General features: G+C 41.7%; 1 protein-coding gene across 1 annotated transcript in view; it reads right to left on the bottom strand.

Annotated features, from left to right (window-relative positions):
• LOC105464671 (clusterin like 1) overlaps nucleotides 1–16814 on the bottom strand; it is a 28571-nt gene extending 11757 nt beyond the window's left edge. The window contains exons 1-5 of the mRNA XM_011712718.2: nucleotides 16709–16814; nucleotides 15484–15632; nucleotides 10288–10455; nucleotides 7450–7882; nucleotides 1382–1519 (exon numbers count right to left, since the gene is read on the bottom strand). Coding sequence (XP_011711020.2) covers nucleotides 1382–1519; nucleotides 7450–7882; nucleotides 10288–10455; nucleotides 15484–15632; nucleotides 16709–16814 — 994 coding nt within the window. The remainder of the gene's footprint in view (nucleotides 1–1381; nucleotides 1520–7449; nucleotides 7883–10287; nucleotides 10456–15483; nucleotides 15633–16708) is intronic.
• Nucleotides 16815–18238: the final 1424 nt, after the last annotated feature.

Below are 18238 nucleotides of genomic sequence, written 5' to 3'. Positions count from 1 at the left end.
TTCCCAATTTAAATGCTAATTAGTTAATTAACCCACCAATGGGAGAGAGCCAATGCCACTTAAAAAAAAAGATTTCACTTGTCTAAACACTGATTTACAGAATGAAAAGGTTTCTTTCATGGTTGGAGGCGGGGATTCTTTTTTTTTTTTGCGGTAAGAAGGAAAGAGTTGCCCTAATTTGCTCAAGGTTTTTCTTTTGCGCACAGTAGTGTTTGGTCATTAATCATTTAAAAAAAAAAACACACACACACAAGAACGAAAGTTTGTAAACCGGGCCGGGGACGGTGGTTCATGCCTGTAATCCTAGCACTTTGGGAGGCTGAGGTGGGCGGATCACAAGGTCAGGAGTTAGAAACTAGCCTGGCCAATATGGTGAAACCTCGTTTCTACTAAAAATACAAAAAAATTAGCCAGGCGTGGTGGCGCACACCTGTAATCCCAGCTACTCGGGAGGCTGAGGAAGGAGAATTGCTTGAACGCGAGAGGTGGAGGTTGCAGTGAGCCGAGATTGCACCACTGCACTCCAGCCTGGGCAATAGAGCAAGACACCATCTCAAAAAAAAAACAAAAAACAAAAAAAAAAAAAACAAAAAAAACAGGTTATAAACCTACATTGAACGCCCCCACATGGAAATGAGCCTGCAAAAAAGTGCTTGGAGGAGGAAAGCAAATGAATCCACCATGCTTGTGAGAATGAGATTTTGTCCTCTGTCCAGAATACTAAAGAAACCCTAAAAAAATTGTTAGATATGAGTTTTGAATTTCTTTTCCATCAATCAATATGTCAGTATGTTCAATTCTTTGCCTTCTACTTTTAAACTTGATTTCCTCCTAAAGCAACCTTTTTAAATTACCTGCCCCGCCCCGACTCATTCCGATTACCTGCCCTGCCCCGATTCTTTCGGAGTACCTACTCACTCTAATTCGGATTACCTGCTCCACCCGGACTCATTCCGATTATCTGCTCCACCTGGACTCATTCCGATTACCTGCGCCGCCCCGACCCATTCCAAGTACCTACTCACCCTGACTAATTCCAATTACCTGCTCTGTCGTAACCATTCTTCCCGCCAAACCAGTCACCCCATCACTCTCTTTAAATTAGCCAATCGGAATTAGTTTAGCCTGTGCGGTCTAACCCTAGCCAATAGGGGAACGACACAGCAGCAGGGGCCAGAACCCCTTCCCCTCCCTTGTCGAAGTGCGCGCTCACCGTTGTTCCATCTGTAAGGGTGCAACCGTCTATAGAAGTAACTTGCCTTGCTGAGAATTAAAAATAAAATTTTATATTCGAGTGCTATTTCTTTTGTGGCATCGAAACTTTATGACGAAATGTACCCCAGAACTTAAAGTATAATTTAAAAAAATAGCAAGTATTTACCTTCAGATAGGTGAGCCTGACATTTTTGGCATTTCTCATGAAATTTGAAACACCTCGACAAATTCTGCTCAAGTTCCCCACACAGTCCTCTGTCCTGCCCAGGTAACATCTTTGAAATCAGGCCTCCGTGGTCAGGGGCTACAGGGAACATAACATTTACACGTTAGTGTCTAAGAGTTTGCACTGTAAAGAAGTGAAGACAATGCCACTGCTTTTTCTTACCGGTGCTTTCAAAATCTTTTTCATGTATGTATGTATGTATGTATTTAATTTATTTATTTTTGAGACAGTTTTGCTCTGTTGCCCAGGCTAAAGTGCAGTGGCGGGATCTTGGCTCACTGCAACCTCTGCCTCCCAGATTCAAGTGATTCTCCTGCCTCAGCCTCCCAAGTAGCTAGGATTACAGGTGACAGCCACCACACCCAGCTAATCTTTGTACTTTTAATAGAGATAGGGTTGCACCATGTTGTCCAGGCCGGTTTCTTGAACTCCTGACCTCAAATGATCCACCCGCCTCGGCCTTCCAAAGTGCTGGGATTACAGACATGAGCCACCGTGCTGGGCCCTTTTTCCTATATTTAGACACAGAAACGCATGTTGGTGCAATAATTTCCTAGGACAACTGAACATCTATTAAAAATTGCACATACTCTTGAATCCAAGAATCTCATTACTAGACATTTATTATTAGTATATACACAAATATATTAATGCATGTAATTTTATTTTCTAGGAGGAGTCATGAAGAATTATTAACAACTATCTTTTAGAAGAGGGACTAGATAAGGTAGGAGAGGGCAGCTTTTGTTAATTTTGTTCTTTTATATGTTTTAAAAATCGTATGTCTTACTTATATCATTAGTATTTCTGATGTCAATAGGATTAAGTAAATAGGTGACTGTAAGCAACTTTTTCTCTTGGATTTTTCTGTATTTTAAAAAACGCTTTAATAATTTTTTAAGCTATAATTGGGAAGAAGTTTCAAAGATATTAGAAATGTCTGTTTCTTAAAGTGGGTGATAAGTGGTTATTTTATTACTATTCTATTTTTGCATTTGTCATGTGTGTGTATGTATATATATATACACACATATGTGTGTGAGTATGTGTGTGTGGAGATGTACATACTGTTATGAACAGTGGGTCAAAGATTTAGGAAAATACCTAAAGCAGATCACGTTTTGAGAAGTTTTTTCCCCTAGGAGAATTAATCCATATAAAAATGTGTAAAAGAGAAGTCTATCCAACAGATAACTGGCAGTTCCCGATAGAGTATTTGACATTAAGAAACATGTATTACTAATTTACAACCTGATGATCTTCTGTTAGATTAAATCCTCAGCATTTAAAAATGAAACATTTTATTTTGACATAAATTGCAATGTCCATAGTTTAAAAACAGCAAAGCGTTGTTCGATAGAATGGCATGGAAGGCACCCATCCCCTTTGGTGACTAGAAAGTCAATTTCTCCCAGCTGCTTTCCTGGACCCTCTTCTTTGCCCTGCATAGCCCCCTGTGAGAATTTCCACTGTAGAACTGATTCCCGCTTAATGCAGTGTTTGCTTTCTTATCTTTCCCATTAGACTCTAAGTCTCTTGAGGGAAGGGACTTGGTCTTGCCATTTTAATCTTGTCATTCTTCATTACCTTCTTCTGCCATTTTACCCACGATATGGTGATGTAATTGTTCACTAATCTGTTTTCCTTTCTCTGGACTGAGTTCTTGGAAGTCAGAGGCTGTGTCATAATCATCATTTTATCTCTAGCATCTAGATTAATACCTGGTACGTACACCAAGGATGACAAATTCTAGGCCCATATGACACTAATTCCCCATCCTGCACCCAGAGCACAATCTGTCACCTCACTTAGTCTAGCCTTGACAGAACCTCAGAACCCTTCCAGGGAGCTACTTCCAGTGCAGTGGCTGAGATAAATCATCTACTCTCCCACCTGCCTGTCTGTTTTTCCCATGTGAAAATTAATGTCCACTAATTCTCTCTTAAGGATTAGAAACAGGTGTGCTGGCCCCCTGCACTGGTCAAGCTACAGTAGAACATGATCTCATCTGTTCTTTCCAGGGATTCATAAGACAAGCGAAGACAATTCCAAGAGCTACTTTCCTGGACCTATTCACTTTCAACAGATTCAGGAACTGAGGTCCAGAAAGACCAAGGTAGGAAAGAAATTTGAGACCAAAATGAGCCTATACTCAAAAAAACAAAAATAACATTGATTATCAAGATATTTCTGATTCTTTTTATTTTCGCTCTCCTTTTCTTGGTGTTCATAATTCAGTTTTGGCTATTTTTCTGATTTTGGCCCTTTAAACAATCATGACCAATAAGGCCCATCCATGAAGGTTGCCACACAGAACTTGCTCAGCAAATGTTGGTCAGTTACTATTATTATTAACTCTGTTACAGCTACCACAGATTCAGTGGCTTGAAACAGCACAAATTCATTATTGTTTGGTCTTTTAGGTCAGAAGTCTGAAGTGGGTCTCACTGGGCTAAAATCAAGATGTCATCTGTTACAAAAAAAAAAAAAATGCAAAAATTAGCTGGGTGTGGTGCCACGCACCTGTAGTCCCAGCTACTCAGGTGACTGAGACTCTGTCTCAAAAAAATAAAAAATATAAAAAATAAGATGTCAGTAGGGCTAGTTTTTTGGGTGGCTCTAGAGGAGAATTCATTTCTATACCATTTCCAGTTCCTCAAGGCCACCTACATTCCTCGGCTCATGGCCTCCGTCCTCTGTCTTCAAGGCCATCAAAGTAGAGCCAAGTCCTTCTCTTGGGGCCACTGCAATTAATTCTTTTCTGCCTCCTTCTTCCACTTTTAAGGACCCTGTGATTACATTGAATCCATCAGTTGAGGCCGGGTACGATGGCTCATGCCTGTAATCCCAACACTTTGGGAGGCTGAGGTGGGCGGATCATTTGAGGTCAGAAGTTCGAGACCAGCCTGGACAACATGGTGAAACCCTGCCTCTAGTCAAAATACAAAAATTAGCCAGGCATGGTGGTGAGTGCCTGTAATCCCAGCTACTCAGGAGACTGAGTCAGGAGAATGGCGTGAACCCGGGAGGTGGAGGTTGCAGTGAGCCAAGATCACGCCACTGCACTCCAGCCTGGGCAACAGAGCAAGACTCTGTCTCAAAAAATAAATAAATAAAAATAAAGTCGGTTGATTAACAAATTTATTTTTTCCATCTGCAACCTTACTTTGCCTTTCACCTAACATAAATTCACAGGTTCTGGGGATTAGGGTGGGTATTTTGGGCAGTCATTATTTTGCCTACCACAAGGGGCAAAACTCAAAGTCATTAGGCAGATTTTCTAGGGGCAGTAAGCTTACTCCTCACCAACTACCTGTCCAGAAAAGTGATGGAAACCACATTCAAGTGCCGTAGAGCCCATGTCCGACTATATCTTGATAAACAGTCCACATTTGCTCATCTGGGAAGACAATGTCTCCTCTGCAGTAAGCTTCTGTGTACTGTCTGGCTAGGGGAGGGATGCTGGAGAAAGAAGAGTACAACAGAGTAAATAGACTTTTTTGTTTGCTATTTTGTTTTTTTCTTTAATATTTGCATTCCCAGGGGACCTTGGCTTTTCAGGTCATCACTGAGATGGAAGTGGCACGGAGGGGCTGGGGAGGGTGTGTGTGAGGCAGCTGAGAGTAGGGTTGGCCCCCAGCTGTGTGAATGAGAAGGCAATGGTGGCAGACAGTGGTAACCCATGTTCGTAGCTGGTGTGTGGAAGAGGGTTACAGTGGTTGGCACATTATCTAGACTCTGGCATGTCTGAATCACTACTGACAGTCCTGTGCACATGGAAATATAAGCAATGCTTGTGTAAGGCCGCTACACAACATGGAGGGGAGGAACCCTTTTGTTCTAATGAACACATTCTCAATGTTATTCCAAGACAGTTGATATCCATTTAAACAGTCAGGCTTAAATCACTGGATACCACCCAGCCTGGATAGATTTAGTCTACTCGCCTGGTGTTTATCCTGAATATTTGATGAATTTGGAACCTCAGAATGGAATACCAGACGAAATACTTGACTTATAGAAAGAGTCCACTGGACTCTGAAATAGAACCCAACAATTCCAGTAATGATGCCTGTTCTCTGTTCATGGAACGATGGGACCTGAAGGATGCATTGTTTCCTAGCTTCAGTTTCTGAAAAGTAAACCTCTCCTATGCAGAGGCCAGTTATGTAATCTCATGGCGATTTCGAGAATCTGATTCAGTTGTTGCCAGCTACGACATTTTTTTCAATATAATTGAAAAATAGGCCGGGCGCGGTGGCTCAAGCCTGTAATCCCAGCACTTTGGGAGGCCAAGACGGGCGGATCACAAGGTCAGGAGATCGAGACCATCCTGGCTAACATGGTGAAACCCCGTCTCTACTAAAAATACAAAAAACTAGCCGGGCGAGGTGGCGGGCGCCTGTAGTCCCAGCTACTCCGGAGGCTGAGGCAGGAGAATGGCGTGAACCCGGGAGGCGGAGCTTGCAGTGAGCTGAGACCCGGCCACTGCACTCCAGCCTGGGCGACAGAGCGAGACTCCGTCTCAAAAAAAAAAAAAAAAAAAAAAAGAAAAATAGTCAGATAGGGTCAGGCGTGGTGGCTGGCTGGGTGTGGTAGCTGGCTGGGTGTGGTGGCTCACGCATGTAATTCCAGCACTTTGGGAGGCCAAGGCGGGCAGATCACCTGAGGTCAGGAGTTCGAGACCAGCCTGGCCAACATGGTGAAACCCTGTCTCTACTAAAAATACAAAAATTAGTCAGGCGTGGTGGTGGGCACCTGTAATCCCAGCTGCTCGGGAGGCTGAGACAGGAGAATTGATTGAACCCAGGGGCCAGAGGTTGCAGTGAGCTGAGATCGCACCAGTACACTCCAGCCTGGACAACAGAGCAACACTCCATCTCAAAAAAAGAAAAAGAAAGAGAAAAATAGATAGAAAGAGCCCATTTTATTTTTCATCTCAAAGGAGAGCAGCCTTCAACCTGGCTTAGTGGTCAATACAATAACAAAGGAAATGCAGATCCTACACTTGACCCTCGTGGCAACTCTCATTTCTCGAATGCTGTATCTACTTTACTCCATAGAAGCCCACAGAAGATATCTCCTGCCTGGAAACATAAAGCAACATTGTGTCTCCAACATGGAATGCCATGAGGCATGATTACTATTGGTAGAAGGCAATTCTTATCTAATATTTCTGTAGTTTGGGGTTTGTGAGCATTTTCGGTGGTTTTATGCATACGCTTTATGATTTAAGGAATGATTGTAGTGATTCAGAGGAGGGCACTAAATTGCTCTGGTTATATGTCAGAGTGGGCTTCTTCTCAAACTGGGAGTTGAGGATTTCAGATCAATTTTACAGAAACTCTCTGATGCTTTAGCAGAATAGAGCTGAGCATCTACATGAGCTTTAATAAATGAGAGAAATGGCCAGGCATGGTGGCTCACATCTGCAATCCCAGCACTTTGGGAGGACAATGTAGGTAGATCACCTGAGGTCAGGAGTTTGAGACCAGCCGGGCCAAGATAGTGAAACCCCTGTCTCTATTAAAAATACAAAAATATTAGCCGGGCGTGGTTGTGCACACGTGTAGTCCCAGCTACTCGGGAGGCTGAGGCAGGAGAATTGCTTGAACCTGGGATCAGAGGTTGCAGTGAGCCAAGATCGCACCACTGTACTCCAGGCTGGGAGGCAGAGCAAGACTCTGTCACAAAATGAAATAAATAAACAAATAATAAATGAGGGAACTGCTTTTTTTTTTTTTTTTTAAGTTCTCAACCTATTAGCATTTTTTCTTTCTGCTTTGAAAATTTCCTCTAGAAAGAGTTCAGTTCTCAACAATGATGGAAGAGGGATGGTGTTTAGCAGACTTCAAAGCTTCTTTTAAGAGGCTCTGAAACATTTTCCATAAATTATCTCTTCAAGAAACACCATACAATGTGACTCAGAAATGTCTACCATTTCTGAAGCTAAACAAAACTTGACTTTGGTATAGACCTCTAAGTAAAAGTTATCTTTTAATACTTGCCTTTGTCTTGTTTTGGTAAATCTTCTATTGCCTTCAGTGTCTTCGTAATTGTTTCACTGACACTTTCATAAATAGAGACACTGAAATTACAAAACAGCTGGAAGAAGTTGGGAATGTCCCAATGTTGCTCAAGATCTGCTTTGGTCATTGGCTCTTTAGAGAAAGCTGGAAAAAAGTAATGCTCAGTTAGGTCTGTATCTGATATGAAATGTGATTGAAAAGTCTGGTCAAATTCTTGCTGCATCTGTCTGAAGACGTTAAAACTCCTATCGAAGAGAGAATTCACATCCACAGTCAACTGGCTGAACACATCTTCCATTTGGGTCAATTGTGCATCTTCCTCAATGAGCTTTTCACTGATGGGGAGATCTTTTTCATTATCTTCATGGAAAGGAAATAGAAATTGATATATCTTCCGGAAAAACTGTTCAATCTGTGGAGTAGAGTAGGGGACAGAAATGGAATAAAAAATTACTTTCTTTCTGGACCCTTTCTTTCTTTCTTTCTTTCTTTTCTTTCTTTCTCTTTCTTTCTTTCTCTTTCTTTCTTTCTCTTTCTTTCTTTCTCTCTCTCTTTCTTTCTCTCTCTCTTTCTTTCTTCTTTCTTTCTCTTTCTTTCTTTTTGTTCTTTCTTTTTCCTTTCTCTCTTTCTCTTTCTTTCTTTCTTTCTTCCTTTCTCTCTCTCTCTCTCTCTTTTCTTTCTTTTTTATTTGAGATGGAGTCTTGTTCTGTCGCTCAGGCTGGAGTGCAATGGCACCATCCCGGCTCACTGCAACCTCCGCCTCCTTGGTTCAAGCAATTCTTCTGTCTCAGCCTCCCGAGTAGCTGGGATTACAGTCACACACCGCCATGCCCGGCTAATTTTTTTTTTTTTTTTTTTTTTTGTATTTTAGTAGATGCAGGGTTTTATCGTGTTGCCCAGGTTGGTCTCAAACTCCTGAGCTCAGGTGATCCACATGCCTTGGCCTCCCAAAGTGCTAGGATAACAGGGGTGAACCACTGCATCCGGCCCTGGACCATTTCTTATTGCAAATTTTAAAGTCAACTTACAGTAGTCATTTCAAATCAAGAATAATTCTTGGCAAGCTAGGATGAGGCAATGAACTTTAAGATAATTTCTTAACCCTCTTATACCTGACTTTGCCTTTGCCTATGGAAACAGGATCTGAAATTTCTCCTGGTTTACATTTGCCCACCAATAACCTAAAAAGGTCAAGTTTTCACTTTGGGAGGCCAAGGCGTATGGATCACCTGAGGTCACCAGCCTGGCCAACATGGTAAAACCCTGTCTCTACTAAAAATACAAAAATTAGCTGGGTGTGGTGGCAGGTACCTGTAATCCCAGCTACTTGGAAGGCTGAGGCAGGAGAACCACTTGAACCCAGGAGGTGGAAGCTGCTGTGAACCAAGATGGCACCACTGCCCTCTAGCCAGGGCAAAGGAGCCACACCCCATCTCATGAAAAATATAAAGAAAAGAATTTGGGTGGGTTGTCTGCCTCTCCCTCTTCCAGCTTCTGTTTACTTGACTCTTCATCCACAAAAACAAACCTTTAAAGCCCCAAGAAATTTTCATAAGATCACACAACTGACCCAGATGGGAATGGTCCCCAAATCTCCTGACTTCCTGCTGCTGCTCATTATGCCATATTCTGGTGTATTAGCAGGTGACAGTGGCTCTAAAAATAGAGCAGATGCAATTAATAGCGGAGGCAAATTAACTTGGCGCATTCATTATCTTAGTAGTTGCTCCCTTTGTAATTGAGTATGGCATTGCCAAGCCAGGAACGTATTCTAATTAGTATGTGCTCTAATATGGAGCGTGAAATTCCACTCAATTTTGTATTCAGCTCACTTCTTGAAGGGGGAGGAAAATCTAGCCTAATTGGAGCCGTTAGTGGGGCAGAGCTCATCCTATTCAGGTCACCACCCTCTGTGATCCCTCTGCTCAGAAGATAACCAAAGGGGACAAAAAAGAAAACATGCCAGTCCTACAGAACATACATGGGTCGGGCGAAAGGGGACATGAAAGGGTGTGTGTGTGTGTGTGTGTGTGTGTTATGCATAAGGGGCAAGCATGTTGAAGGTGACATTTGGGAGGCAGAGAATATCTTTAAATATTTGGCCTCCAGAAGGAAAAATTAATGTGGATTGAAATCAGAGACTGCAATGCTATGATTCCAAATGCGATTTGGTAAACATTTACTGGATGCCACCAATGAGCAAATGAAGACAAATAAGATATGATCCCTGCCTTCAGAGAGCTTACTATCTAGTGGGAACATGTTCACAAATAACAAAACAAGGTAGAAAGCCAGGATATTTTAAGAGATGCATTCAGTGTCCACTGAATGGATGCTCTACCTTATAAATCACGTATACACAGGTGATGGGATGTAAGCATTAGTATTAGATTCTGGAAAGCAAAAGGCCTCTGTTCTAAACATTAACATAAAGTAATAAAATAGTAAGCTGAAACAGGTGCCTTAAGAACTGTGAAATCAGGCCGGGCACGGTGGCTCAAGCCTGTAATCCCAGCACTTTGGGAGGCCGAGACGGGCGGATCACGAGGTCAGGAGATCGAGACCATCCTGGCTAACACAGTGAAACCCCGTCTCTACTCAAAAAATACAAAAAACTAGCCGGGCGAGGTGGCGGGCGCCTGTAGTCCCAGCTACTCAGGAGGCTGAGGCAGGAGAATGGCGTAAACCCGGGAGGCGGAGCTTGCAGTGAGCTGAGATCTGGCCACTGCACTCCAGCCTGGGCGACAGAGCCAGACTCCGTCTCAAAACAAAACAAAACAAAAACCTGTGAAATCTTGAGCTCTCTTTTTCTTTTACCTTATTTTTCACAGAGGACCAACTAGGTTGGCAGGTTGTATAAATTCTCATGCAGTTATTTTCCAGGCAAGACCTGCATTCATCCCAGGAATCTGCCAAAGACACCTGGCATAGCCTTTCTTCTTCCTCCAGATGTTCTTGAACTTCATTCAGAAGTTTCAGGGCCTCCTAATTAAAAGTAGAAACAAAAGTCCAATTTCCATTTCATGATCTGTGTGCACCTTAATTGATTTCACCCCTTGAAATGTGCACATTCTAAACTGCTTTTTCATTCTTTCTCCTTCAGGTGCCTCGCAGCTATCAGATCTCCTCCAAAGCTTTCTGTTTAGTTTAAGAAAAGAGTACTGATTGATCCCTACTGAAGATTGTAAATCTTATTCATCTGTTCATTCATTTGTTCATTAAGTATTTACTGAGTGTTTGCTATGTGACAAACATTACTCTAGGTGTGGGTGACCTGACAACGAAGATGCCATCCCGATCTGGGAACAATTGTGATTTACCTATTTACTGGGAAGTTTGTCTTCAATTCTCGTCCACTGGGGCATGGGGAAAGAGGGCTTTACACTTCATAAAGCTGGCACATTTTATTTCTTTCATTTATGCTGTCTTAGTTGTTGTATATGCTTAAACATTGCAAGAAAGTGCATTCTTGTATGTCAAATTAAATGTTCCCGTTGAGTTATATTCTAATTGCAGAGATGCCATCCTGCATCTCTGCAATTAGAATGTAATGTAATAAATATATTATATTTCTATATAATGTAATATTAAATACATATAAATGGGAATATAAACAAGCCTTTGTTCTTCTTGTTTATATTCCCAGCGCTCCCCCTTGTGGTGCTTGCTGTACTTGGCCAAGTCCTGCTCTGGGTGGTGAGGAGCCCAGCAGCAGTGGCACCTGTCCCTGCCAGCCTCAGCCTTGCCCCTGGAGTGCCTCATGGGTCAGCACTATGGTGCAACGGACCCTTCTTCCTGTGCCCCTGCCTAAACCTCTGGCTTCCCTGCAAGTTTGGACTTCTGCACCCCAGCCCCCTACATGCCGAGATATTGTGCAGGGGAATTAAGTGAGTATAGTGGATCTGGCCATAAGAAGAGAGCCTCAGAGCTAATGGAAATGACCCTTTCCTGGAGTATTAAGCCCAAAGAATCACCTGGGCACTGACAGTCTTCCACATCTTCTCTGCCTGGCTAGGATTTGTCAGTTGCTCTCACTGTAAAATTCAGCTGCTAAGCCAGGTAGCATTTGCTATGATCCACATAAGAAAACTACCAGGGCCCCAGCTTGCCAAATACACATTTTGACCCAGACAGGAGTGTGTGTGTGTCCTTGGACTTTGCAGAACAATTTTGGAAGCTTATATCTTTTTTTTTTTTTTTTTTTTTTTTGAGACAGAGTCTGGCTGTGTCACCCAGGCTGGAGTGCAGTGGTGCAATCTCAGCTCACTGCAACCTCCATCTCCCAGATTCAAGTGATTCTCCTGCCTCAGCCTCCCGAGTAGCTGGGACTACAGGTGCGTGCCACCATGCCTGGCTAATTTTTGTATTTTTAGTAGAGATGGGGTTTCACCATGTTGCCCAGGCTGATCTCGAACTCCTGGCCTGAAGTGATCTGCCCACCTTGGCCTCCCAAAGTGCTGGGATTACAGGCATGAGCCACTGCACCCGGCTGAATCTTACATCTTAAAGTGGTTGTTTTTCAGCAGGGTACGGTGGCTCACGCCTGTAATTCCATCACTTTGGGAGGCCGAGGCGGGTGGATCACCTGATGTCAGGAGTTTGAGACCAGCCTGACCAACGTGGTGAAACCCTGTCTCTACTATAAATACAAAAATTAGCTGGTCGTGATGGTGGGTGCCTCTAATCCCAGCTACTTGGGAGGCTGAAACAGGAGAATTGTTTGAACCCGGGAGGCGGAATTTGCAGTGAGCCAATATCACACCATTGCACTTCAGCCTGGGGAACAAGAGTAAGACTCTGTGTCAAAAACAAAAAAAAAAAGGTTGTTTCTCCAAGGCAAGTAACAATACCTCCAGGATCTTCTCAATTAGTCCCAATTTTACATATTCTGCTCATTGTCCTCTTAAGCCAAAATCCTAATATTCCCAATTCCAAACTACAGTGACTGTGTACCCTTGGGCAAATTACTTAATACGTATAAGCCTTAGTCTCCTCATTTGCAAATAAGAATAATAGGAATAATAGTGTCTACTTCGCGGCCGGGCGCGGTGGCTCAAGCCTGTAATCCCAGCACTTTGGGAGGCCGAGACGGGCGGATCACGAAGTCGGGAGATCGAGACCATCCTGGCTAACACGGTGAAACCCCGTCTCTACTAAAAAAATACAAAAAACTAGCCGGGCGAGGTGGTGGGCGCCTGTAGTCCCAGCTACTCGGGAGGCTGAGGCAGGAGAATGGCGTGAACCCGGGAGGCGGAGCTTGCAGTGAGCTGAGATCCGGCCACTGCACTCCAGCCTGGGCGGCAGAGCGAGACTCCGTCTCAAAAAAAAAAAAAAAAAAAAAATCTCAAACCCCAGTTTTCTTAGCTATAAAATGAAAGTAGTGGTTTACCCAGATGTTTAAAGCATTCCATGTGATAATGTGTTTGGTGAAGAGTGTATTACTGCTATCTAGTGTCTCTATTCCCAGATGGCCAGGCTCACAAGCCCACCAGGGAAGATCCCAGCTGGAGGGGCTTCCACATTTTCCTGATGAGGAGTTATTTTAGATTTCCTCAAAACCTTTTGATTGCTGCCAAAAGGGAGAAGTGTTTGCAGCTGCTGGTCCCGCATTCTCCTTTCCTTGCCAGAACCCTGACTGACTCAGGGCAGTAGGTGGGGCTGCAACATCAACCAGTCCGGTGACAGGCTGACACGCAGCTTTGGGGTCAGCCTGTCACACTACCCGGCTCCAGTTGCTTAATGGACTCCCAGAGGCCATGATGCTCAGTAGTAAAAAGATGCAAGCAGCAATCTGAAATTCAGTGGCCCCTAACTTTATAGATAGAGGGATAGTTGGAAAATATTAGAACTTCCACTTGTATTTTTAAATTAAAAATCTGACTGGGGTGGGGGGAATGGGGCATTGTTTAATATGTATAGACTTTCAGTTTTTGCAAGATGAAAAGATTTCTGGAGATTGGTTGCATGACAGTATGAATGTATTTAACACTACTGAATGGTACACTTAAAAATGGTTATTATGGTAAATTTTGTTATACGTATTTTACAACTTAACGTTTTTCAAAAAATAAAAATAAATTTAAAAAGTAATTTACTCTTGGCTGGGCGCAGTGGCTCACGCCTGTACTCCCAGCACTTTGGGAGGCCGAGGTGGGCAGATCATGAGGTCAGGAGATCAAGACCACCCTGGCTAACACGGTGAAACCCCGTCTTTACTAAAAATACAAAAAATTAGCCGGGCGTGGTGGCGGGTGCCTGGAGTCCCAGCTACTGGGAGGCTGAGGCAGGAGAATGGTGTGAACCCAGGAGGCGGAGCTTGCAGTGAGCCAAGATCGCGCCACTGCACTCCAGCCTGGGCGACAGAGCAAGACTCCGTCCCCTCTGCCAAAAAAAAAAAAAAAGTAATTTACTCTCAATATTAAAATTGGAAACATTTTCCAAATTATTTTTGTTACAGTTTTAATTTCCTCTTTGATTTAAGGGTAATGTTTGAAGATAACCTTTTTTAAAAAAAGTCATTGTTTTGAGTGTGATGTTAATTATTAATGTCATTAAACTGCAAGTTATTCAATGTTTATAGTTTAGAAATTTACTGAACTTTATACTGTAGCATAGGAACAATTTTTTACATCTTCCAAAGACGTTTGAATATGTGTTCTCCATTGATAAAATATGTAGTTCAAGCTATAGCTATTAAATAAAGCTATTTGATTTTGAAAAAGTGAATTAGGCTGATGCATTATTGGATATACATGGTACTCTCTTGAGATGCATATGTTAGATATCGTATGTGCCCAACTGTATGTGATGACTTTGGGAAAGAGGGGATCCTCTACATTCCAGAAGAATCGACTATAGTTCCCTTGCTCTGTGCACATGCAGCCAATTGATATGAGTTGCCATGTAAGAGAACTCAGGTAGACTGATGGATTTTATTATCTAGTTTTAACTAAACCAACCTTCACTAAATGCACAGCATGGTTAACAAGATTCTTGAAAAAAAAAAAAAAAAACTTGGCAGATTTTAAAAAATGAATAATTTAAGCTCAAGTGGACCAAAAGCAACATGGCAGAGCTGACACTTGATCATTATGAGCTCTTTATTGGCCATGTGACAATGGAAAACTATGGTGATCTAATCAGATCTGGCAAGTCAACTAAAAGTTTCAAAATATTTAGAAGATTATTTGAAATGTGGACTTACATCCACACTCGCTAATGGTGAATCTCACCTCACATACATATTGTGTCTTGAGATATTAATGGTAGCAATTTATATATCTAATTTATAAGTAAGTTAATATGCATATATTTAGGAGTGAGTGCTAACACATTTTTTAGTCATAGGAATGAGAGACCAAAAAACTCTGGGCCAGGCACGGTGGCCCATGCCTGTAATTCCAGCACTTTGGGAGGCTGAGGCAGGTGGATCGCTTGAGCCCTGGAGTTTGGAACCAGTCTGGCCAGCATGGTGAAACCCCATCTCTTCTAAAAATACAAAAATTAGCCAGGCGTGGTGGCAGGAGCCTGTAATCCTAGCTACGAGGGAGGCTGAGACAGGAGAATCGCCTGAACCCAGGAGGCCAAGGTTGCAGTGAGCTGGGATCAACTCCAGCCTGGGTGACAGAGCGAGTCTTTGTCTCAAAAACAAAACCAAAACAGAACAAAAAAACAATTCTGGAGACCACTGATCTAGTAAAAAACACTCTTCAAATACTTTTGACTCAATATCCTAACTCAGAAGAGACCAAGAATAATCCATTTTTGAGAAAGCAGTGCTTAAACAGAGATGACTCCCCCAGACTCCGGTTTGGAGTCTTGCAGAAGCCTATCCTACACGAAATATTTTCTTCAAGGAAGTCTGAAGCTTCCCTCAAACTTTTCTTCTAATAAAAGCAGCTACCCATAAAATGTGTTATTAAGGAAAGCAAGTAATTCATCAAGAGCACTAACAAGTATAATATTTCCGGTCCAGATCTGTGTAAGAACAGATATTATTTTCAATGACTGTACCTGCTTTTCTTCTCTGCATTTCATCAGGGTGCTCATTAGATTGGTGTGTTCCTTCTCTTTTCTTTCCATCATGATTTTCATTTGCTTAATACCAATCAAAGCCTTCTTCACCTCTTCATCTGTGTCTACCTCCCCCACCTCAGAAAAACCTAAAAGACACGTGGCAATTTTTTCTTTGAGATCTGATCAGATTACAAAACACCAAGTTCACCAGTCTTTCATGTCTCCTAAAGATAGGCTTCACTGTTCTTTTATAGGCTCATATTCTGAAAGCAGATCATAATGAATTAGCTGTCAGCTGCCACATGGACCATACCTTCTGTTCCTCACTTGTAAGCTCCTAAACAGAGTTCACTGAACCTCATTCTTGTCAGTTTGCTCAGGCCCTGTTTTCATTTATCCATTTTTTTTTTTCATTTAAGACTCAAGTGTGTTTATATTAGATAAAATTTCGCATTTTCTTCACAATTTATAGTAAGCGCCCAACTGGGGACCTCAAACAGAGTCAGCAATTTCTTTTTCTTTCAGCTTCAGTCACCTAATAAGGAGGCATGAAACCTAGAAAGTATCCCATGTAATACAAGCTTCCTTAATAACCTAATGGATGTGTCTTATACACCTTTAATAAATTTAAAATTCATTGTCATTCCCTGTTCAAAATAGCTAATGTGGCCTACTAAGGAGCTTATTTTTGACTCTGATTTTAATTACAGACCTAAATCAGCTACATTTTAGCTAATTTGTTCTTTTAAATATTAAGTACCCAAAGCATATATCACCAAGCAAAGGCTGCAAGTTAATGGCCACAGAACAACCAGATTCAATGTAATTATAACCCGTTCTTTCACTAGTTTAAGAATAATTGCACAGATTACTCTAATGGTTTAAATTTTTCAAATGCTTGAAAAGTATTTCACTGTTCATTAGAGCTGTGCTGAGATGACACCAACCATCTGGATGATACAAAAAACTGCAGTGAAAAAATTGGCAGGTTTTATCTACATGATACGAACATCTGGAAATGTGAACGCCTGCAGAGACGTCATTGGAATTTTCTATTTTTATCCAGATGTTTGGCGTCATGATGACTTGGTTTAAGTGCCTTGAGAACATTTCACCGTGAAAACAGCGAATATGGTTATCTCTCAACTGCGACTCACTATAAATGCCAGCAGGACAGCCAGCATGCAAACAGGACACAGCACAGACAAGAAACCGAACATACTCTTCAGGTTTTCACTGATAGCAGTTTTGTCCTTCCAAGTGGGTGCACAGTGACAATCTTTCAACCATAGCAGATACACAGTAAATACCAAGAGTGGCGGCTTCATGTTCCCGCTGTTACTGCAAAGGAAAAATAAACTCGCATTAAATGCCTTCCATTAGGTTAGTTTCTGTTGGCATCAGTTGAAAACACCTGGGGCTCCAAAGCATTTTTCTGTCGATTTTTCTTTATGACTTTAGACAACTTATGCTAATGTGCCGGAGACATAAGGAAGCTTGAAATGTAAGTTAAAAAAACAAACAAATTAGAGTCCCTGTTTGGTTTAAATTCTTCATGACAGTTAAATAAGGCTGCCATGTGAAGTACTTGAAACTCAATGCAATGAAAAGGATAGATCACATCCTCTCAGAGTCCAAGCTTCATTTTATTTTCTTGTCAACAGTAAACATCTGGAAACACAGAATTGATTCGAATCTGTTAGATTGATTTTTTTTCCCCTCCAAATTATTATAATTTGTTGTTGTTGTTGTTGTTTGAGACAGAGTTTTGCTCTTGTTGCCCAGGCTGGAGTGCAATGGCACGATCTCAGCTCACCACAACCTCCACCTCCCAGGTTCAAGCCATCCTCCTGCCTCAGCCTTCCCAAGTAGCTGGGATTATAGGCATGTGCCACCAAGTCCGGCTAATTTTGTATTTTTAGTAGGGATGGAGTTTCTCCGTGTGGGTCAAGCTGGTCTCGAACTCCTGACCTCAGGTTATCTGCCCACCTTGGCCTCCCAAAGTGCTGGGATTACAGGCGTGAGCCACCGCACCAGGCATCTCCCTCCAAAATTCTATGTTCTCAAGTGAGTTTTTACCTAGGTGGTTCGCTATGTTTTTTTTTTAAAAAAAGCAAAACCAACCGCACACATTTTTCTCATACTCCTTATAAAACCCATTATGCGGTGTGAATAGTGCACAGTTAAAATTTTCTCTTCTCAGTTAATGAATTTCCCTTTGAGTTTAATTTGATATACATTAGTTACACATATTCCAAATACAGAGGTTAAAACTTTACTAAGAAAAGTTAAATAAGTTAGAATAGCCGTATGCTTTAATAAAGTTAAAACTATAAAATAAGCTAGATTATTTTAACTCCCACAAAGGGGATATTTATCTGCTTTACATATATTTACTATTTTAAAAAGAAAACAACCACAGAAACCTCCATTATTTGATCAACATTTGGAATATCTTTTTAATACAATCATAAACTAGCAACTGTACTAGTAATTATATAGTTATCACATTTTACATACATCATTTCAACTAACTCTTCTTATCATTACTCTGTTCACAAAACAAAACTTTTTAATATAGTATATTTACCACTAACTTTGCAATATCTCCCCAGTGAAGTTGCCACCAGCTTCTGGAAGGACCTTTGTTTTTCTCTGCTTTAAGTTTCATCTGTGTCAGGGATTTACCTGTGTCCTATCAATTTGATGACACAGTGTTTAATCCTATTAACCCAACATTTTGAGATTAAAA

This window comes from Macaca nemestrina, chromosome 19 (assembly GCF_043159975.1).
Source record: "Macaca nemestrina isolate mMacNem1 chromosome 19, mMacNem.hap1, whole genome shotgun sequence".
Classification (NCBI taxonomy): Eukaryota; Metazoa; Chordata; class Mammalia; order Primates; family Cercopithecidae; genus Macaca; species Macaca nemestrina.
Note: the sequence above shows the minus strand (reverse complement) of the source record. Positions and strands in the feature narration are given on the sequence as shown.